At 38.8% G+C, this 23,313-nt stretch overlaps 1 protein-coding gene across 5 annotated transcripts in view; it reads right to left on the bottom strand.

Annotated features, from left to right (window-relative positions):
- The window catches only part of LOC108280422 (neuropilin-1a), a 132,989-nt gene that overhangs the window by 41,921 nt on the left and 67,755 nt on the right, over window positions 1–23,313 (bottom strand). For all 5 annotated transcript variants that reach the window (XM_017495375.3, XM_053673507.1, XM_047162618.2 and 2 more), the window contains 2 exons: window positions 21,589–21,733; window positions 547–896 (listed from right to left, as the gene is read on the bottom strand). In XM_017495375.3, coding sequence (XP_017350864.1) covers window positions 547–896; window positions 21,589–21,733 — 495 coding nt within the window. The remainder of the gene's footprint in view (window positions 1–546; window positions 897–21,588; window positions 21,734–23,313) is intronic.

Below are 23,313 nucleotides of genomic sequence, written 5' to 3'. Positions count from 1 at the left end.
AATCTTGGGGGGTTAAGCCCCTGCACCACCAAGCCGCTACTGTTGGGCCCTTGAGCAAGGCCTTTAAGCCTCTTTGCTCTAGGGGCACAAGCTTCCTAACAAGGAAGAAAATATCTATGAAGAAAATATTACTGCAACAAAGAATATATACCTGCACTAACACACAGTCCATCTGTCACTGAAATATACTTATATTATGGCGGCTGTGGCTCAGGTGGTAGAGTGGGTTGTCCACTAATCGTAGGGTTGGCGGTTCGATTTCCGGCTGACATGACTCCACATGCCGAAGTGTCCTTGGGCAAGACACTGAACCCCAAGTTGCTGCCTATGGCAAGTTAGCGCCTTGCGTGGCAGCTCTGCTACCTTGTGTGTGTGTGTGTGTGTGTGAATGGGTGAATGAGACACAATGTAAAGGGCTGTGGAACCACTAAGGTTAAAAAAGCACTATATACGTGCAAACCATTTACCATGTACCATTTACCATTTTCTTTCAATCGCTATGCATATTTGTCTGCCCATCTCTCTCACTCCCTCTCCTTCCTTCACCTTAACTTTGTTGCTATTCTCCTCCTGTATGTAGCTCCAGTCAGCGCCGTTGATGCTGTAGGCCAGTTTGAAGCGTCGGACAAACATAATCTTGTCCCTGTGTCTCCCCCCCTGCAAGATGACTCCTGTAACCCAGTGGTTAAAAGCAAGATCCAGTGCCAACCAGGAGCTGTTTGCTGTGCCATGTGGTACAGATGGTACAGATGGTACAGGAGCCATCCAGCCAGAGCGGCCCGTCAACAGCCTGGCTTGCTCAGGTAACCAGCCCCTCTCCACCTCAGGCCACACAGAGATCTGAGAGTCCAAGATCTGACCAGAGATCATCCCCAACATGCTAGAGCATGGAAAGTCTAAGAAAAAAAGAGAGGGAAACAAATTAAAAATAAAGATTATGAACTTATTTTAGTGTAAGAATTATTACTCTGCAGTGCTGCAAAAAATTACTGGTAAAAAGCCTCTGATCCAATGGCAGCCTGTGATCACCAGAACTATGAGGAGATAGACACACTGAGGCTTTGCAGTACTGCCCTGACCAAATGGAATGTACTCTGTAGTCCATTAATTAATATAGGACATGGTCTAATGGACTGTGCAACTAACTGCATTAAATTCTATGTGGACAACATTGAACCAACCAAGACTGTTTGCTGTTTTCCAAATATAAAACCCCATGTCGCGAAAGACATGAATGCCTTTTTGAATAGGAAGAAGAAAGCCTTTCTTCAGGGAAACATGTAAGAGGTGAAACGGGTCCAGGAAGAACTAAAGATCAGAATTGCACAAGGACAGCTACTGTACAGCAGGAAACTAGAAAGGAAACTGCAGAATAACAACACAAGAGAAGAGGGCCCTTCTCAAAACATGGGCCCTTCAGACAACAACATAACACGACTTCAGAACAATTGAGGAGGGAGCTGAGCAGGCTCAAACCAGGCAAGACGGGAGGGCCAGATGGGTCCTCAAAGCATGTACTACCCTGCCATGTGGCTTACTCCAGCATATATTCAATCTGAGCCTGAACTTAGAGAGAGTAACATTGCATTGGATGATGTTCTGTCTGGTTCTTGTACCTAACAATGTATGTCCCAGTACAGTTAACCCTTAAATGCATACCTCGGGTCGTTAGCGACCCAGGACATCATTCAGTACCCTCCCCCTCGTTCACTTTTTCACATTAGACCTCCACCTTCTTAGTATTCCTCAATCTATTTATTATGTACAATATAACAAGAAAAAAATATATAAAATTGTTGAATAATATCTGTTTTATAATTAATTTATTGTAAAAAGTCTATAAGGTTGCTACTGACCCGAGGTATGTAATAGTGTAAGTATATTTTTCTGTGCAATATTGAATCTCTCATGGCTCAATAAGTGCAATTCTCTTCTATTCTTCAAGGTGGGAATATTTTGTAAATAACAGTGATGTAACGTGTCAATCATAATTACCCCAGGCATAAAAGAAATCTTGACATGGTTCAGCGATTTACTGCAGTACAAGTTTCTAATCAAATACTAATGTCGTTTGATGGTGGATCTGATGATGAAGCTGTCAGTGAACAAACTATTGATTTTGATGATTAGAGGCTATTATCATGTTCATAATGATCCAGGTCCTGAATATGAGCCAAATGCTAAATTTTTTGGGGTAAGTGCAGAAAATGCCACATTTTGCTATCATAAAATTACTTGATAATATTGTTTTTAGGCAGGGGCATAACCTGGTCTGGGCATTGGGGTTGTAGCCCCGAAGATTTTTTTCTTTAGCCCCGAATAATTTTCCACCTGGAGCGGTTTGTCACTAGGTAACTGAATGTCCGTAAAGGAAGACGGCAGTGTTGTAATTTTTTATCTTCAGTGAACGGAAGTGAGGCTAATCAGACAGGGTTTACAGGAAAATACATAGAAATACTCGTGGCTAACAGGTCTCAATTCTGCCAAATGCTAGCTCACACAGTCAATGTGAGGAGAAATGGACATATGACAATTTTTCTTCTTTTCTTTTTTTTTTTTTTTTTACCACTAAAGGGGTTGAAACTGAAATGGTAACATCCTCTGATGCTGAGCAGGAAAACAAGGTATGTAAATGTCTATATGAATTCCAGTTTACGTGAACATGATATAAGCAGAGCATAAGTAAGGTAATGTACTTTGCATGGCACTGTAGGAGTTACCTATAGCTTAGTTGTGCCTCACCTTTGCTAGCAACAAACCAGCCTAGTTAGAAAAGTTTTATATTTTATCAGTCTGGTAGTCCTACAAGCAGTGACAACACCCGAGGCAAGTTTTTAAAAATTTTTTTTTATATATATAAATCCAACATTTTCTGATCATGTCATACATTGACATCTAAGTTACCACAGCTTCCATAAAACAAAACGGGAAAAAATGCATGGAACAGAATCTGGGCTCAGCCCTGGAATAGTCCAATGAAAATTATTTAATTATAAATTATAAAATTACTTTAATTACGAAAATATTACATATTGTAATTATTTAAATTTTGTTATGGTGACTGATATGAGTGAATGATATCTGTATACCATGTTGATATTTCTGTAAAGCTGCTTTGAGACAATGTCTATTGTAAGAAGTGCTATACAAATAAAATTGAATTGAATTGAATTGAATGAAAATGCTACAATACTTTCACTATTTTAATTGGTAAATTATAAGTGTGTAATAAAGGTGTATATATTTTAATGTTTATTGACAAATAAAATGTTAAAATATAATGAAATATGATATATATTATTATTTTGTGATTGTTAATAAAATAATAGGACAGTTTTATACTATTGGGGCAGTTTAGATATTAATCCGTGTTGGATATAAATTCCGGGTCACTAACAACCCAAATATGTAATAATGATTGGAGAAACATGCATGCATTTAAGGGTTAACAAGTACAGACCAGTAGGGTCTTGCACAGGTCAGGTCAGGTTATTTTATTTGTACCCACAGGTACATTTGTTCTGCAGTGGACGAGTTCACACATCTTGACAAAGTTTTTACAAACAATACAGACGGTGGACAATAAATATGTTAAAAGTACTCCAAATTCTCACCATATTAATTAATAAAATAAATAATTACTTAAATAAATAAACATTACACACACACAAAAACACATATATAAAATTTATACAATATTGCTACGACTTGTATCATCAATGGTTCTCAACCAGGGGAGAGATCGGAAGTGGGGCACAAAACACAGACAGGGCATCATTGCTCTGTGTATTTTATTGCTTTTCAAATAGAATGCGCATGAATGGAAAAACCCTGCGTTTCCTCTCCCTCTGTATTTTCTTTATGCTGGGGAGACGCGAAGCTTAGCCTGCCTTTAATCTAGCTGTCAGTGCAGACCAATGTTGCAAACTTAGTGACTTTTTAGACCCCTTTAGCGAAATTTTTTTGCCAAGAAAAAAAAGCGTCTAATGACAAATCTAGCAACTTTTTGGACAAACCTTAGCAACTTTCCAAATGTGGCCAGTACTGTTCTGCAAGTGTGGAGTCTTGCTTTCCTGCTGCACTCACACCTCTCTCTGCGTCTGCTATGTTCAGTGAGTTGCTGAGAGCCGGAGATTTAACAATGTCCTGGATAACGAGACGCACTCTTCGTCCCAATTTACATCATTCATATGCGAATGTTTTTTGAAAGCAAGACAAATGGAATGCAACATGTTTTACATGTAAAATAGTACACGTTATTACAGCCTAGTTCTCTTGTTCAAAGTAGTTATAGTGTTCAGAAACCTTTTATATAATTCATGTTCCATACCTGTCTGTTATATAGTTTTATAAAAATCATTTTTAAAATCATAAAAGTTATGAAAAGTAATTAAAAAAGTACAAAATCAAAAAATATCTATCTATCTATCTATCTATCTATCTATACACACACACACACACACACACACACTATCTCACAAAAGTGAGTACACCTCTCACATTTTTGTAAATATTTGATTATATCTTTTCATGTGACAACACTGAAGAAATTACACTTTGCTACAATGTAAAGTGGTGAGTGTACAGCTTGTGTAACAGTGTAAATTTGCTGTCCCTTCAAAATAACTCAACACACAGCCATTAATGTCTAAACCGCTGGCAACAAAAGTGAGTACACCCCTAAGTGAAAATGTCCAAATTGGACCCAAAGTGTCAATATTTTGTGTGGCCACCATTATTTTCCAGCACTGCCTTAACCCTCTTAGGCATGGAGTTCACCAGAGCTTCACAGGTTGCCACTGGAGTCCTCTTCCACTCCTCCATAACGGCATCACGGAGCTGGTGGATGTTAGAGACCTTGTGCTCCTCCACCTTCCATTTGAGGATGCCCCACAGATGCTCAATAGGGTTTAGGTCTGGAGACATGCTTGGCCAGTCAATCACCTTCACCCTCAGCTGCTTTTGCAAGGCAGTGGTCGTCTTGGAGGTGTGTTTGGGATCGTTATCGTGCTGGAATACTGCATACTGATCATACTCTGCTTCAGTATGTCACAGTACATGTTGGCATTCATGGTTCCCTCAATGAACTGTAGCTCCCCAGTGCCGGCAGCACTCATGCAGCCCCAAACCATGATACTCCCACCACCATGCTTGACTGTAAGCAAGACAGACTTGTCTCTGTACTCCTCACCCGGTTGCCACCACACACGCTTGACACCATCTGAGCCAAATAAGTTTATCTTGGTCTCATCAGACCACAGGACATGGTTCTCGTAATCCATGTCCTTAGTCTGCTTGTCTTCAGCAAACTGTTTGCGGGCTTTCTTGTGCATCATCTTTAGAAGAGGCTTCCTTCTGGGATGACAGCCATGCAGACCAATTTGATGCAGTGTGCAGCATATGACAGCACTGACAGGCTGACCCCCCACCTGTTTAACCTTTGTCACAATGCTGGCAGCCCTCATACGTCTATTTCCCAAAGACAACCTCTGGATATGACGCTGAGCACGAGCACTCAACTTCTTTGGTTGACCATGGCGAGGCCTGTTCTGAGTGGACCCTGTCCTGTTAAACCGCTGTATGGTCTTGGCCACCGTGCTGCAGCTCAGTGTCAGGGTCTTGCCAATCTTCTTATAGCCTAGGCCATCTTTATGTAGAGCAACAATTCTTTTTTTCAGATCCTCAGAGAGTTCTTTGCCATGAGGTGCCATGCTGAACTTCCAGAGACCAGAATGAGGGAGTTTGAGAGCGATGATGCCAAATTCAACACACCTGCTCCCGATTCACACCTGAGATCTTGTAACACTAACAAGTCACATGACACCGGGGAGGGAAAATGGCTAATTGGGCCCAATTTGGACATTTTCACTTAGGTGTGTACTCACTTTTGTTGTCAGCGGTTTAGACATTAATGGCTGTGTGGGGACAGCAAATTTACACTATTATACAAGCTGTACACTCACTAATTTACATTGTAGCAAAGTGTCATTTCTTCAGTTTTGTCACATGAAAAGATATATTCAAAGGGGTATGAGGGGTGTACTCATTTTTGTGAGATACTGTGTGTATATATATATATATATATATATATATATATATATATATATATATATATATAAACAAACAAGGGATATGTAGTCGGAAACAGACAATAAAGGAATCGAATAGCTGCATTTATCAAACAAGGAATGGGATACATACATTTTCATAACCCTTCTGATGGTCTTGGTAAAGAAGCCCTTGAATTAATGAGAGGTACAAATCATTACAGAGTGGTTTGTTGTAGGGACTTTAAAGTGCACACCACACTGCAAGCGAGCACAATTACAGTTCACAATACGTAATTTATTTGAAGAATTAATAGATGAACAGGGATTGATTTAACACAATACTGGATTTAGCCCATGGGGACAAAGGATCTGTACTAGACTTTCCAGTAACATTAGAAAACTTGCAAAGGATTTGTACATGTAATATTACCTAGATGGAAATTAAAGGAATTTAGGAATAATGGAATGTAACATGTTTGTCACGAATCGTGACGGAGCAGAGATAGGACGGATGCAAGTGCAGGATGAACAGTTGTTTATTTGAAAGAGAGACAGGCAGACAAATCCAAAACGTGATCCAAAACGTAATCCATAAACATGCAAGTGGTCAGGCGATTGGCAAACAGGCATACACGGGGCAAGGCAGGAATCTAGGTCGTGGTCACCTAAAACAGAGTCGATAAACAAAATAAGAAACGAACTATGACAAGGGACTGGAAGCGGATAATCCTGCGCGAACTAACTCTAAACATGGACCGTGACTGTGACTATGAATATGACTATGACTATGACTACGACTACGACTACGACTACGACTACGACTACGACTACGACTACAATACGAACTAATCTAACTCTATGGTATTAATCTTCCGCCTTGTGTGCTGGGAGGCGCGCGGTATATATGCGGACATGATCAGCGTCTGAACTGCTAGCAGCTGAGAGCAATACAGACTCACGTGAAATCCCAGCCAATGACAGAACAGGGAGGAGACATGACAGAGACATAAACAAAACACACGTGTCCAGATGTCATTACGGTCAACAACGGAAAAGCAGGTGCTCGCGCATTCGCGCTTAGAGCACGCTGCTTCAAGGGGGAATCGTGACAATGTTATTATACATGAAGCAGCAGTAGATGTGATAAGAAGAGTATCAGCCACCGGAAGAGGAAAAAGAGTACTATGGTAAACAGAAGAAATTAGTGAAGTAATTTAAACAAGAAATTGAGCAATTAGGAAAGTGAGAACTACTCATTCATTCTCTGATTTAATTAGTTAGAAAACCGTGGCAAACTGCAGGCATTAGAGCAGCAAAACTGGAAAATTTCACATGCAATAGTTGCAGATTTTGATATATGGGGCATGATTAGAAAGGTGGGTCACTTAGAGGAAAGTACTGCTATAAGGAACCAAAAATGTATTTGATGTATTTGAATGTATTTGAAAATCCCTCAGATACAGTCCCCTGTAGTATTGGAATGACAACAACAATTCTTTTGTTTTTGTTATACACTGACGACATTTGGGTTTGGGACCAAGATTAACCTCTACCAAAGTAATGGAAAGAAGGAAACTCTGAAAAGGATCTGCCTAAACATACAAGCTCATTGGTCCAGCATGGTAGAGGTAGTGTCATGGCTTGGGCTTGCATGGCTGCATCTGAACAGGACTCACTGATCTCTGTTGATGATGTAACTCATGATGGTAGCAGCAGAATGAATTTAGACAGAAAAATTGTCTGCCAATTTACTGAAAAATGCATCCAATCTAATTAGGAGGAACTTCATCATGCAGCAAAACAATGACCGAAAACACAGTGCCAACACAAAAAAGTACTTCATCAGTAGGAAAAAGTGGAAAGTTTTAGATTGGCCAAATCAACCACCAGACCCTAACCCAATTGAGCATGCATTTCATCTCCTGAAGTGGAGATCAAAGGGAGAAACCCTCCAAAATAAAGAATGACTGAAAAAAGCTGTACAAGCTTGGAAAAGCATTGTAAAGAAGTATGCAAAAGTTTGATAGTATCAGTGGGTTGCCGGCTTGATGGTAGTAGTTATTACAAGCAGGCGATATGCAAACAAATTTTAAGTATTATTTACTTTAATTTATTTTAAGACTATCTGTTGCTATACTTTTGCTCACCTAAAAATTGGGTGATCTGCCACCAAAGGTACCAACCTTGTTAACATATCTAGATATCAATATCAGGAAATGAAATCTGGCATTCTGATCTATCATTTTGATCCCAAACACAACTTTCTTCAGAGTATAGCAAATACAAAAGAATTGGCCTTGTCATTCCAATACTTTTGGAGGGACTGTATAACATTCTCTCTATATGAATAACAAGTAGTATGATGAATCTCAAGGCTATGGAGAGACATGGGGGGGGGGGGGGGGGGGGGGGGGAGGGGGTGCTCAAGTGAAAATAAGGGCACCCCTCTCATATTTATTTATAAAAGGTACATACTGTAGAACATCATTTAATTACCTTAAATTCATTTCCAGGGGCATTTTTTCCTTTATAAGGGCAATTTTTCTGACCTTATTAAATGTCATGGTTCATGTCAAAATTCTATTTAAAATGTAATCAGTAAATTAATTTAGAATGTATACGGATATACGGCTGTTACCAATCAAATGAAATCAGTATAAATAAAATACATCTTTGCACTGCAGAGGTGGCACAGAAGCTGCATCTGAAGTAGCATTTAGATGTATTTACACAGACTGTTTAATGCAGCTCAGAGGTGGCATGAATGCATTTATACTGCAATTTTAAATATAAAATTGTGAATATAAAAATATGAAATGTTGGGGAAAATGAAATTATACTTTTATATATGAAACTTAAACCGCCAGTAGGTGGCGGCAAGTCACTGTCTTAATAAGGGAGCCATTGAATCATTCATGAACCAGTACAGTAATACAATCTTTCATAGACGTAGTCATGTTTAAACACAATAAATATCTGAATAATCAAGAAATCCTTTGGGTCATACACAACTTTCTCCGATAACCAGCCTGTCATGTGCTGAGATGCGAACATCTCCCCCATTCGCCCACACCCAATATAACAAGCTATGTAATGTATTTCACATTTTAAAATATATTTTAGATATAATTATTTCCACATTAGGTATTTCTTGCAACTCGTTGTAAGTGTTTTGGTTTTCTTTGCTTTACCCCGGGCTTAAACTAATGAGATGACTGTGAAAAACCATAGTATGCTTTAATTATATTCATTTATGGGAAATTACTACATTTCCGTGTCAATCACTTTAATGCAAACAGCAAAAATAGACTTGCTGCAGAAACGATCTGTCCGCTACTGCACTGCACTGCTCCTGCAATGCATTGGTCGAGCCACTCGCATCCGTGTGTAGTGTGAATCTAACCAGTTAAGATGGGCACGGAAAAAAATGCACCGCATATGAATATGATGCCTGGTTCACACATACTCCATTTGCAGTACGTGCAGTGGACGTGAAATAAGTGAAATAAGTATTGGACACGTCAACTTTTTTCCAGTAAATATATTTCCAACGAGGCTATTCACATGAAATTTTCACCAGACATCAGTATTAACTCAAGAAATCTGGAAATATAATGAATTCACTACAGTAAAGTCCATAAATAAAGTTATGTGTAGTAAAGTGGAATAACACACGAAAAAAGTATTGAAGACGCTAAGAAAAAGCAGTTCTCCAAGGCAAGGTAATACAAGGAACTTGGTTAGTAAATTGATGATCTATAAAAAGGCTTTTCATTAACAAGGTGTCACACAAGAAACATCTCATGATGTGTAAAAGCAAAGAGCTCTCCAAAGACCTTCGGAAGCTTATTGTTGCAAAACATATTGATGGAATCAGATACAGACATATTTCAAAACTTCTGAATCCTCCAGTAAGGACCATTGGGGCCATTATCCGCAAGAGAAAGCAACATCACTCCTTCATCAACTGGCCATGCACAGGAACTCCTCGCAAGATTTCTGACCAGGGAGTCAGAAGAATAGTCAGAAGAGTAGCCCAAGAGCCAAGGACCACTCAGAAACACTTGGAGGCAGCAGGTACCATCATCACAGACAAAACAATAGTTTTTTTGTTAAAATAAATAAATAAATAGTTTTTATTATTAAATAAAAGTTTAGCTTTTCATTTGGAAAAGCCTATGAAATACTGGGATAGTGTAGTCTGGTCAGACTCTTTTTGGCTCTCATACTACACACCATGTTTGGAGAACAAATGGCAATACACATCACCCTAAAAACACTATACCAACAGTGAAGTTTGGAGGTGGAAGCATTATGATGTGTTTTTCATTGCATAGTAAACGCAGACTTCATTTAAATGAAGGAACGATAAATGGAACCCTTTACTGGGAGATTCTTGAGAAAAATCTGCTGACATCCACCAGAGTGATGAAGATGAGACATGGGTGGACCTTCCAGCAGGACATCGATCAAAGCACACAGCAAAGGAAACTCTCAATTGGTTTCAGAGAAAAAAAATCAAGGTGTTAGAATGGCCCAGTCAATCACCTGACCTCACCTTCCAATTGAACAAGATTTTGGGCCAAAATCACACCTGAATACTGCGGCCAATTAATTTCTTCATACAGTAAGCATCTTGAAGCTGTCATTACAAATAAAGGTTTCTCCACTAAGTATTAAATAAATTTCAGTTAGTGTGTTCAATACTTTTTTCCTGTGTCATTCAAGTTTATTACACATAACTTTATTTATGGACTTTAATATTTGGATTTCTTTATATGTGTGGATTTCTTGAGTTAATACTGATATTTGGTGAAAATTTCATGTGAATAGACTCATTGGAAAAATATTTACTGAAAAAATGGTGATGCGTCCAATACTTATTTCCCCCACTGTAAATCTTTATACTAGAAATCCTGTGGGTCATTTACAACTTTCTGCTGAGATGTGAATGCCCCCCCCCCCCCCCCCCCCCCCCCCACACACACACACTCACACAATATAACAAGCTGTGTAGTGTATTTCACATTAAAAATATACTTTAGATATAATTCTGACCGCATTGGTTATTTTTGCAACTCCTGGTAAGTGTTTTCGTTCTCTTTGCTTTACCCTGGGTTTAAAGTAATAAGATGACTGTGAACAGTGGAGATTCATATACTTTAATTATATGCATTTATGGTGAAATTACTGCATTTTCATGCTAATCCGTGTTCATTTTGACCAAGAACTATGCGCTGTCACTTTAATTCTTTTTTTTCCCTCACTTTCTTTTTTTTTCTTTTACTGCTGCTGTGACACCCTAATTTCTCAATCTGGGGATTAATAAAGTATTATCTTATCTTACCTTATGTTATCTTTTCTTATCTTATCTTAATTCAGCACATGCAGCACAGCAAAAATAGACTCTCTACGGAAACGATTGGTTCCCTGCTGCACTGCTCCTGCAATGCACTGGCCATGTCACATCCGTGTGCAGTGTGAATGCTCTAACCTGTTAATATAGGCAAAGAAAAACAAACGCACTTCTTACACACCGCAAACGGAGTATGTGTGAACTTGGCCTGAACCTGGCCTTAGGCTGACAGTATTGAGATGCTTTAATAGTGTTTAATTTCACAGCGGTGACAAACACTGCCGAAGCTTAAGGCAAACACTATCACTACTTGGCTGTTACCAGTGAAGGCAGGTCATGGAGGCATGGCTGCTACTCGGTAGGGTGCTTGGTTTGCGTGCGTTACTGTAACTGTGGTGGCTGTGATGAGGGAAGTCAAAGAAGGAGGAGAAAGGGCTCTTGCAGTCTCATGGGCCAAATTTAAATAAAAACTAAAATATAAAATTTAAAAAAGGGGGGAAAATGTCTTGCAAACAGGGCACTTATCTAATCAGATGCCAAGAGGGCAGGTGCTTGAGCACCACCTTGGGTCTATCTGTGCACATGCCTGACCTATATGATGATGAGGCACTTATGGTTGTATTAGACCTCTTAAACAAGGTGTAGGTAGCAGGATTTAGGCATCTAACTATAGTATTGGGAATCACAATGGTTATCAGGTTGGATGATTAAAATGTCTGTCTGAAAACATGGTTTCTTCAGCTTTAATGCAGACCAAAATAAACTATGTTGTATCTTGTAATGTGTGTTTCCTTTTAGACTATTTTGTGGTCCTAAACAAACCTTAATGACATGTCTGACTTTGGAGCAAAGCAACAAATAATCTTCCCCTGACGCATCTTAGCTTTCCCTTGTCCATTCTGCCAAACAGATCAAGCATTAGTAGGGGCTTCAGTTACAAAAATTAAACACTGTGTTGTTTACCAAGGCTACTTTGCTGTACAAGAATTCAATAGTTACATTGGCGCTTGAAAGTTTGTGAACCCTTTAGAATTTTCTATATATCTGCATAAATATTACCTCAAACATCATATGATTTTCATATAAATCTTAAAAGCAGACAAAGAGAACCCAATTAAACAAATGAGATAAAAAAAATATTATACTTGGTCATTTATTTATTGAGGAAAATGATCCAATATTACATATGTGAGTGCCAAAAGTATGTGAACCTCTAGGATTAGTAGTTAAATTGAAGGAAAAATTAGAATCAGGTGTTTTCAATCAGTGGGAAAATGATCAGGTGTTCGTGAGCGTGCTGTTTTATTTCAGGAACAAGGATCTATCAAAGTCTAATCTTCACAACCTCCTTGTGGAAGTGTATCATGGCAATGTGATTTCTGAGGACCTCAGAAAAAGAGTTGTTGTTGCTCATCAGGCTAGAAAAGGTTACAAAACCATCACTAAAGAGTTTGGACTCCACCAATCCACAGTCAGACAGACTGTGTACAAATGGAGGAAATGTAAGACCACTGTTACCCTCCCCAGGAGTGGTCGACCAAGAAAGATCACTCAAATGGTCTGGCAATGGTCTGGCAATAGGAGCCAGGGTAACTTCTAAGCACTAAAGCCCTCTCACACATTGGCTAATGTTAATGTTAATTAGTCAACCATAAAGAGAACAATGAACAACAATGGTGTGCATGGCAGGGTTGCAAGGAGAAAAGGCCTCCTATCTGGCCATCTGCAATTTGCTAAAGATCATGTGGACAAGCCAGAAGGCTACTCAAACAATATTTTGCAGATTGATGATACCAAAATAATTTTTTTGGTTTAAATGAGAAGGATTATATTTCGAGAAAAGAAGACACCGCATTCCAGCACAAGAACCTTATCCCATCTGTGAAACATGGAGGTAGTAGTATCACGGTTTGGGCCAGTTTTGCTCCATCTTGGACTTGCCATAATTGATGGAACAATGAATTCTGAATTATATCAGTAATTTCAAAAGGAAAATGTCAGGACATCTGTCCATAAACTGAATCTCAAAAGAAAGTGTGTCATGCAGCAAGACAATGACCTTAACCACACAAGTTGGTCTACCAAAGAATGGATAAATAAGAATAAAGTTAATGTTTTGGAATGGCCAAATCAAAGTCCTGACCAAGAGAAAAGTTGTGGCGTGAAGACCCGAAGCAAGCAGTTAATGTAAGGAAACCCACCAACACCCCAAATTTGAAGCTGTTCTGTACTGAGGAATGGGCTAAAATTCCTCCAAGCCAATGTGCAGGACTGATCAACATTTACCAGAAATGTTTAGTTGCTTCACAAGGGGGTCACACCAGATACTGAAAGCAAAGGTTCACATACTTTTGCCATTCACAGATGTGTGATATTGGATCATTTTCCTCATTAAATAAATGATCAAGTATAATATTTGTATTTCATTTGTTTAATTGGGTTCTTTTTGTCTATTCTTAGGACTTTGATGATGTTTTAGGTCATATTTATGCAGATATGTAGAAAATTCTAAAGGGTTCACAAACTTTCAAGCACCACTGTATCTCTGCTGCTGTACAGCACAGAGCACCAACCACTTTATTAGGAACACTCTAATAATACTGGGGCCTCCCTTTGCTCTCAAAACAGCCTCAATTATTTATGGCATGGATTCCACAAGATGTTGGACACATTCCTTTGAGATTTTAGTCCATGTTGGCATGATTGCATCACGCAATTCCTGCAGATTTTTCAGGTACATTTTCATGCTGCAAATCTCCCATTCTACCACATTCCAAAGGTGTTCAATTGAGTTCAGATATGGTGATTAGGAAGGCCACTGAATAAAATTTATTTAAGGTGTCATGAACATTATTCATGAAATCAGTTTGAGATGACTTTTGCTTTGAAACTTGGTCTATGGATGTAGCCATTAGAAGATGAGTAAATTGTGGCCATGAACGGATGCCCGTAGTCAGCAACAATAGCCAATAGGCTGTGACATTCAGACGATGATTGGTTGGAATTAGCATGCCCAATGTGTGCCAAGAAAACATTCCTGAAACCAATACACCACAGGCAGTTTGGGTCCATGGATTCATGCTGTTAGCACCAAATTCTGACCTTATTTCTTAGCAGAAATCGTGATTCATCAGACCAAGCTACATTTTTCCAGTCTTCAGCTGTCCAGTTTTGTTGAGCCTGCACCCACTGCAGCCTCATCTTTCTGTTCTTGTCTGACAGTAGTGGAACCCAACATGGTCTTCTGCTGTGGTAGCCCATCCACCTCAAGGCTTGATGTGCTGTGGATTCTGAGATGCTTTTCTGCTTAACACAATTGTACAGAGTGGTAATCTGAGTTACTGTTTCTGTCAGCTCTAACCAGTCTGGCCATTCTCCATTGACTTCTCTCATCAACATCAAGACACTGGATGTTTTTTCTTTATTGCTCCATTCTGAATAAACACTAGAGACTGTTGTGCTGGTTGATTTAAACATCACCCGAGGCTGCTGACCAATATTTGCATGATTTTATGCACTGCACTTCTGCAACTTGAATGGCTGATTAAATAAGTGCATGAATGAGTAGGTGTACAGGGGTTCCTAACAAAGTACTCAGTGAGTGTACATGCACAAGCGTTCCTACAGAAGTCAAATGCTAGTTAAACAGATAAACAATTAACTTTAATTTGATTTGTAGTAAAGAACAGTAGATAAGCTGCTTGATTTCTAGTGGGCTTATTATTTATCAGTGAATCCAGCCATGGTTTACATGACTGCTGCATAAACTTATGTATGTGTGTGTATTTATGTTTTTTTTTTTTGTTGTTTTTTAAAATTTTAGTTTAGTTAAAAGGTTGAGCCACATGATGAAGAATGGCTGATGAACAAAAAGTCTGCTAGAAATCAGGCAGCTGACAACTTAAAATTGGGAAAAGGAGTGAACCTTGATAGCACCAAGTATCATCATAAAATATGACTAATAAATGAAGGTTCTACTAACACGATTGATATGCTTATTATAAGGTTCTACTAACACGATTGATATGCTGCACATAAACTCACAAGCCTAGTATGTAGCAGGCACTCCCATCCTCATCAAATGACTCAGCTATTATTCCAAAAGCAACAGCAGGCAAATACTGCACAGTCAAGGTACAATTATGGGAAAATTATAACAAGCAGATACATTTAATTTCATTATGTATCAGTGAGAATTTCATAGAAATCAGCATGGATGCCAGAAAGTATAAAAGTTGAACTTTCTCTTTAAAAGAACCATGAACCTCTGTCTGACCATTGATGGCACTGACATATTTCCATCTGACATTGTTCACAACCTTGGCATTATCTTTGACTCATCACTGAACTTAAGTTCTCATTTTTCATTTGTCACCAAAACTGCCTTCTTTCACCTCTGTAATATTGCTCACCACCATTCTTCACTTATCTTTCGTGCTGCTGAACCCTGATCCATGCTTTCATTACCTCACATTTAGATTACTGCAATTCTCTGTTCATTGGTCTTTCATCACATTCCCTAAATAAGTTACAATATGTACAAAAGTCACCAGCCCAGTTAGTGATTCACACTAAAAAATCTGCCCACATAACCCCGTTTCTGTAACATTTGGACTGGCTTCTCATATCTGCCCACATTCAGTTTAAACTTCTTGTTTTAACATATAAAGCACCACATTGTCTTGCACCTGTCTATCTTTCTGAACTTCTCCATACCTGCCTACCATCTCACTTCTCTGTTCCTCTGATACTGGTCTTCTCTCTATTCCTTGCACATCCATGTCTTCTATGGGTAACTGTTGTTTTAGTGCTGCTGCTCCAAAGCTCTGGAATGCCTCAATGCTTCTGTGAATGTTCGACTCTTTCATTGTTTAAATCTAAAATTAAGACAGACCTATTCACACTACATTAACACACTGCCAGCTCTCAGTAAATTCCCTGTTCTACTCTCTTATATGTCTATGTAGTGTATATACAGTGCTGTAAAAAAGTATTTGCCCCATCATGATTTCTTCTGTTTTTGTGTATATCTCATACTGAATAGTTTTAATTCTGCAAATGAAAAATTTATTGAAGCAAAAAATTTATCCAACACCTATCACCCATGTGAAAAACTAATTGCCCACTTAAACTTGTGGTTGTGCTACCTTTAGCAACTGCAACCAAACACTTCTGATAACTGTAGATCAGTCTTTCACTTACTTCAAGGAGTAGGATTTACTCCTATGATTTGGATCATTTGGTCTTGCTGCCTAATCCACTTGCACTTGAGTTTCAATTTACAGACATTCTCCTTTAGGACTTTCTGGTAGAGAGCATAATTCATGTTTCCCTCAATTATTCCAAGTTGCCCAGGCCCTGAAGTAGCAAAGAAGCCCCACACCATAACACATCCACCATGCTTGACCGTAGGTATGGTGTTCGGTGTTCTTTTTGTGGAATTCTGTGTTTGGTTTCCGCAGCTGTAATGGGACCCCTCTCTTACAAACAGTTCCAATTTCGACTCATAAGTCCACAGAACAGGTTTGAGGATCATCAAGGTGCGTTTTTGCGAAATTCAGACGAGCCTTAATATTCTTCTGGGTTTGCAGTGGCTTTTGCCTGGCCACTCTTCCATGGATGCCATTGTTGCTCAGTGTCTTCCTGATTTTGGAGTCATGAACAGTGACCTTTATTGATGCAAAAGAGACCTGTAGGTCCTTCGATGTTGTCCTTAGCTTTTTTGTGACTTCCTGGATGAGTCGTTGCTGTGCTCTTGGAGGAATTTTGGAAGGTTGGCCACTTCTGGGAAAGTTCACTACAGTGCTGAGTTTTTCCATTTCCATTTGGCTCATTCCAATTTAGTATGAGATACATAGAAACAGTAGAGGATGGGGCAAATACTTTTTCACAGCATGGTATGTGATACAAATATTTACACATGTTAAGAAATTTGCTGGAAATAAAAGCAGTTGAATGTGAGAGGACTTTTCTTTTTGGCTGAGTGTATATATATATATATATATATATATATATATATATATATATATATATATATATATACATATATATATATATATATATATATATATATATATATATACATATATATATATATATATATATATATATATACATATATATATATATATATATATATATATATATATATATATATATATATATATATATATATATATATATATATATATATATATATATATATATATATATATATATATATATGAGTATATAGTCACATGAAGGAACATGCAGATGCAAATGCAGGTAAGGATGTTTATTAAGATCCAGGCAGACAAAGCTAAAACATGGGCAAAAATCAGAATTAAAAAAAGGCAAAAGGTTGGGCGATCAGCAAACAGTATATCAAAGGCAAAACAGTCTAAAAAATCTTCTTATGGCCTAGGCCATCTATATGTAGATTTTTTTCAGATCCTCTGAGAGTTCTTTGCCATGAGGTGCCATGTTGAACTTCCAGTGACCAGTATGAGGGAGTGTGAGAGCAATGACACCAAATTTAACACACCTGCTCCCCATTCACACCTGAGAACTTGTAACACTAACAAGTCACATGACACTGAGAGGGAAAATGGCTAATTGGGCCCAGTTTGGATATTTTCACTTATGGGTGTTGAAAAGAAATTCTCTTATATCATGTACGCTCTTATATTATGAACTGCTATCAAATACCTATGAATGTATTAAATGAATGTAATCATTTAATTACCTTGTATTCATTTAATTACCTCTTTAAATAAGCCGATCAACTGCTATCCTTGATTATGTATTTCCGTGTCAACATGACACAGGACTTATTTTGTATTATTACTATGTGCTGTGTGTTTTGTTTAAATCTGTCTGACACCTGGACCAGTAGAAACCGTCCACGCACTGCTTCTTATCAGTGTGTATAAATACTCTTGTTTTGCATGAAATAAACGGGAAGTCTCAGTGAACATTCATTTGTGTCAGTGTGTGTGTTCATTCGGACTCTCTCCAGGCGCGCCTGACTCTCTGTGGTAAACCACACTTTCTAAGCACAGAACTAAAAGTTAATAGAAGTAATAGTAGAACAGGCTGAAAGGGCTGATGGAGATCTGAAGACATAAATGGAAATCTAACAGGTGTACTCACTTTTGTTGCCAGCGGTTTAGATATTAATGGCTGTGTGTTGAGTTATTTTGAGGGGACAGCAAATTTACACTATTACACAACCTGTATACTCACTACTTTACATTGTAGCAAAGTGTCATTTCTTCAGTGTTGTCACATGAAAAGATATAATCAAATATTTACAAAAATGTGAGGGGTGTACTCACTTTTGTGAGATACTGTATATATAGTAATGGAACCTGTAATGGAACTGCAACCACTAGCTGAGGAACTCGAGGCCGATCAGGGATGCATACAGGAATATTTGAATAATTGAATATGATCATGGCTATTCCCTAGGGTCACCATAAAGGCACAAGGAAAGAGTGAATGAATGATTTTGTGGTACAAATGCTTGCGTAAATTGCGTAATAATTATCATGTATGCTGTTTAATTATGATGTGTATATGCTGCTTAATTATGCTGTATAATCTAAAATGTGTTAATCGTACAAAGAGGCATGGAACGAGCAACTAGAAAAAGAGAGAGTGGAAAAGAAGAAACAGAGCTCGGAGAGAAAGCAGCACTACCGTCGGACCTACCCAAAAGCATCCTACACCCCACCCGGAGTTCAAGAGGAGAAGTACACGAACATTCTCCAAACCTGGACTTCCCTCATGGCAGCTCGCCAAGAGATATGGGCCTCAGCTCTCTGGAATATCTCTCCAACAACTGGACAATGAGATTGAATCCAATGAATGGACGCACGGACAGATGAGAATATTAAAACGACAGCTGCATAAAGCTCTTGATCAAATGTCTTTCTGCCTACACTATGTTGAACAAGTCAGAGATATGTTATATGATATAAGAAGAGAAAGAAACATACACTCTATATATGAAGATACCATTCAGGCTCTGAATGACATGACTGTTGAATAAGTGAAATAGCTCTCATACCCATATTAGGAGATTACTTCCTGTTTTAACGGCTGTCTGAAGAGTATATATAGCTGAATGGAAGTTGTGAGATTTTCCAAAGAACTTGCGTGGTGAAGATTTACGCCATGGTTTTGTCTGTCTGCTTGTCTTTACTTGTGCCTAACATTATGTATTTATGGGGCGTGGGGCGGCTGTGGCTCAGTTGGTAGTGCGGGTTGTCCACTAATCATAGGGTTGGCGGTTTGATTCCTAGCCCGCATGACTCCACATGCCGAAGTATCCTTGGGCAAGACACTGAACTCCAAGTTGCTCCTGATGGCAAGTTAGCACCTTGCATGGCTGCTCTGCTACCATTGGTGTGTGTGAGTGTGTGTGTGAATGGGACACAGTGTAAAGCACTTTGGATAAAAGCTCTATATAAGTGTGCCATTTATCATCCTTTTGATGAGACTGCTTATGTCTGTCTTTATGTTTAATGTATGCTTAACATTATGCCTTTTCTTTCTTTCTTTTATTATTTTCTTCCCGTTCCACAAGACCGGCTTCCTACACAGAAGGTTCCAAGCCTAGAGGTCCCGGACTCCGCCTGATAAGGTAAGAATGAGTACTCATTACTGAGCATTAGCTAAAGTCCGTAAGACAAGTATATAAGTGGGATTATATTGCAAGTAAGAATCTCTTTTTGGGGGAATCTGAAATACAATATATATACTCTATAGACACAAACACACATATACTCAGCAAAAAAATAAATATCCTCTCACATTCAACTGCTTTTATTTCCAGCAAATTTCTTAACATATGTAAATATTTTTATTAACATAAAAAGATTCAACAACTGAGACATAAACTGAACAAGTTTCACAGACATTTGACAAGCAGAAATGGAATAATGAGGCACGTTTACAGACATTGGCATGTTCACGCAGGTGAGTCAATAGAAAGGTCTCTTTCGTGTCCTAAGTTATTGTAACTGTGACCTTAATTGCCTACCAAGAAATGAACAGTAAACTATTCATGTCTTAAGGACTGTTCCACAGGTGCATGTGCAATAATTGTTTATGGTTCATTGAACAAGCATGAAAAACATTGTTTAAACCCTTTCCAATAAAGATCTGTAAAGCTTATTTGGATTTTGCAAAATTATCTTTAAAATACAGTCTGCTGGAAAATGGATGTTTATTTTTTTTGCTAAGTATATATAGCTGCATCTCAAAAAATTTGAATATTGTGGAAAAGTTCATTTTTTCCCCCTGTAATTTAATTCAAAAAGTGGAACTTTCATATATTCTAGACTCATTGCACATAAAATGAAATATTTTAAGCCTTTTTTTTTTGTTTTAATATTGATGATTATGGCTTACAACTCATGGAAATAAAAAGTCCAGTATCTCAAAATATTATATTAAAATTCCACTTTTTTAATGAAATAAAAAATGAACTTTTCCACAATATTAAAATTTTCTGAGATGCACCTGTTTATGTAAAGCAAATTCAGATTTAGACCATTATGGTCTAGAACAGTGGTCTTCAATCTGTCGATCTTGATCTACTTGGTCTACTCGATCTGATTGCCGAGGCACTGTTAGTAGATTGCAACCATCTATGTACTGCCAATGGTCGCAACACATTTAAAAAACAAAAAACAAAAAAACAAACAAACATGTAATGGTGAAATATCTACTGGTTGGCTAGATTCACACCACTTGCCATCCAAAATCCAAGGATTCATTTTCACCCAAAAACGAAATGCAGGAGAAAAGAATTCAAGAGATAAAGTCATCGAGAAAACTAAAGCTGCTACCAAGGCTTCATTCTGTGTTAACCATCGCCTGGCCAGTATAGGATACCCAACACTCTGTGTTTATTGAAGCACAAATGAAAAATCATCAGAAGTATAGGATGGACAGGTGGCTCAGTCAATAGGCCTGACAAGTATAATATAATACAGAAATATAATCTGTAAGAGTGTGCACATACCAATAGTTCCAGCATTGCTATCTCTCATGCCAAAAACAACTGGTTATTAAAAACAAACCCTATTAGCAGGATATATTATTAATCACCATAGAAATAGATGCTACGCCTTTACATGTATTTGATGGTGATAAGTTTCTGTCTCTGTACAGTATGTGTCTGTCTGTTACCTGATATCTTGCAGCCATATAATTCAAAGCGCATGCAGATTCCTTGTTCCCAAGTTAGAGGTCGTATCCGTATGTAACGTGTCAGTGTGGGTTTTGGGAAAAAGGCACGCACCTCATCAGTGGGGTTGTGACAGCCCTGAAACACCTAAAAGACAAAGCATTTCATTACACAATTTGGGATTCTGTAACACAATTTTTCAGTTAAAGCCCAAAGGCTTTTTTCCATATTTTGTAGCTAACAACTAACCAACACTCTTTTGCTCTTTTACAGCTTTTCAAATGTAAGGGAGTGGGACTCTTGTCTTCCTAGATGGCAGGGAGATTTGTAAGAAGATGCATCAACACAAATTCTTACATCTGTCAAATGTTTTAATGATTTTAATAAATGTCACTGTCATAATTTCCCCTTGTGCTAGCACTGTAACACATCGCACACTTCAAAGCTTGAAGCACGAGCATACACTTCCGGTTTCAGTGACATTTACTTTGTTTACTTTTGACGTGTGTTTTGTTGTGATTTCTGTCCTGTCTCCGCCCCTGTATTGTCATTGGTTGTTTCCTGTATGTGTCAACATTGTTCTCAGCTGTTTTGTGTTTCACCTCTGATTATGTGTATTATTTAAACCATTTGTGTTTCATTGTTCATGGTGAAGTATTGCTCTTATATAAAGCTCTTATCTGCACTTGTATCTGTGCTAAACCTCCTTACATGACAGAATACTTTGCCACACTATGGATGCAGCAGAAGTCAAGAAGCCCTATATGAAACGAAAAGCCTTTGAGAAGGAGGGAAAATTCTTTCTAATTTGAGCCAACCAGGAGTGGCTTGACATGATGTACTCCATCATGGAGTATGTCAAGGAAGAGCCTTCCAACCACACAGGAACCATCTCCCACCCTCCCTTCCCCACTGTGGATCTCATCCAGCCTGTCGAGTCAACGGAGAACGTTATTCAGCCACCCTGCTCATCTAAGGACGCCGCTCAGCATCCCTGTTCAGCTGAGGATGCTGCTCCGTCTCCCTGTTCAGCTGAAGACATTGCTCCACCTCCCAGTCCGGCCAAAACCTCTGCTTTTCTTCCCTGCTCCGCCTCGGACGGCACTACGCTAGGCTCTGCTTCCAATATCACTCCGCCTTCCTGCTCAGTTAAGGACATCGCTCCGCCTTTCTGCTCGGTTGAGGACGTCGCTCTGCCATCCTGCTCTGCTGAAGAAGTCGCTCCTTTTCTTTGCATAGCGCCATATGTCGCTCCCCCTTCTTGCTCCACAGAGGACATTGCTCCCCCTCATGCTTCATGGAGAGCATCGCTCCTCTGTCTGGCCTTGCAGAGAACCTCGCTACTCCCTCTGGCCTCACAGAGAACTTCGCTCCCCTTCGGACCTTGTGTAGAGCGTCAGTCACCCCTCGTCGCTTCCCCCTCAGGCTCTGCCTTGAGCTTCGTTCCTCCTGCTGGCTGAGCAGTAGCCATCACTCTAGCGAGTTGGCAGATGAACTGGGACAATATACAACAAAAACATGAGCCCCTGTTTCTCCTAGGGCTTGGAGTTTGAGAGGTTGGAAAAGTATATTTGTCTCTGCAGCACCGAGTCAAATGCCAGCATAGGGATCCTGGTGTTACACCCCTCTTGCTTCTCTGCTACATCTATGGTGTAAGCAAAGTATTCTGTCACATCAGTCAAGTGCAGACAGATGCAATTGTTGTTTAAAGCTTTTATTAAGAGATG

Source organism: Ictalurus punctatus, chromosome 20 (assembly GCF_001660625.3).
Source record: "Ictalurus punctatus breed USDA103 chromosome 20, Coco_2.0, whole genome shotgun sequence".
NCBI classification, from domain to species: domain Eukaryota; kingdom Metazoa; phylum Chordata; class Actinopteri; order Siluriformes; family Ictaluridae; genus Ictalurus; species Ictalurus punctatus.
The sequence above is the reverse complement of the archived record's forward strand: the minus strand, read 5'-3'. Positions and strand labels throughout refer to the sequence as shown.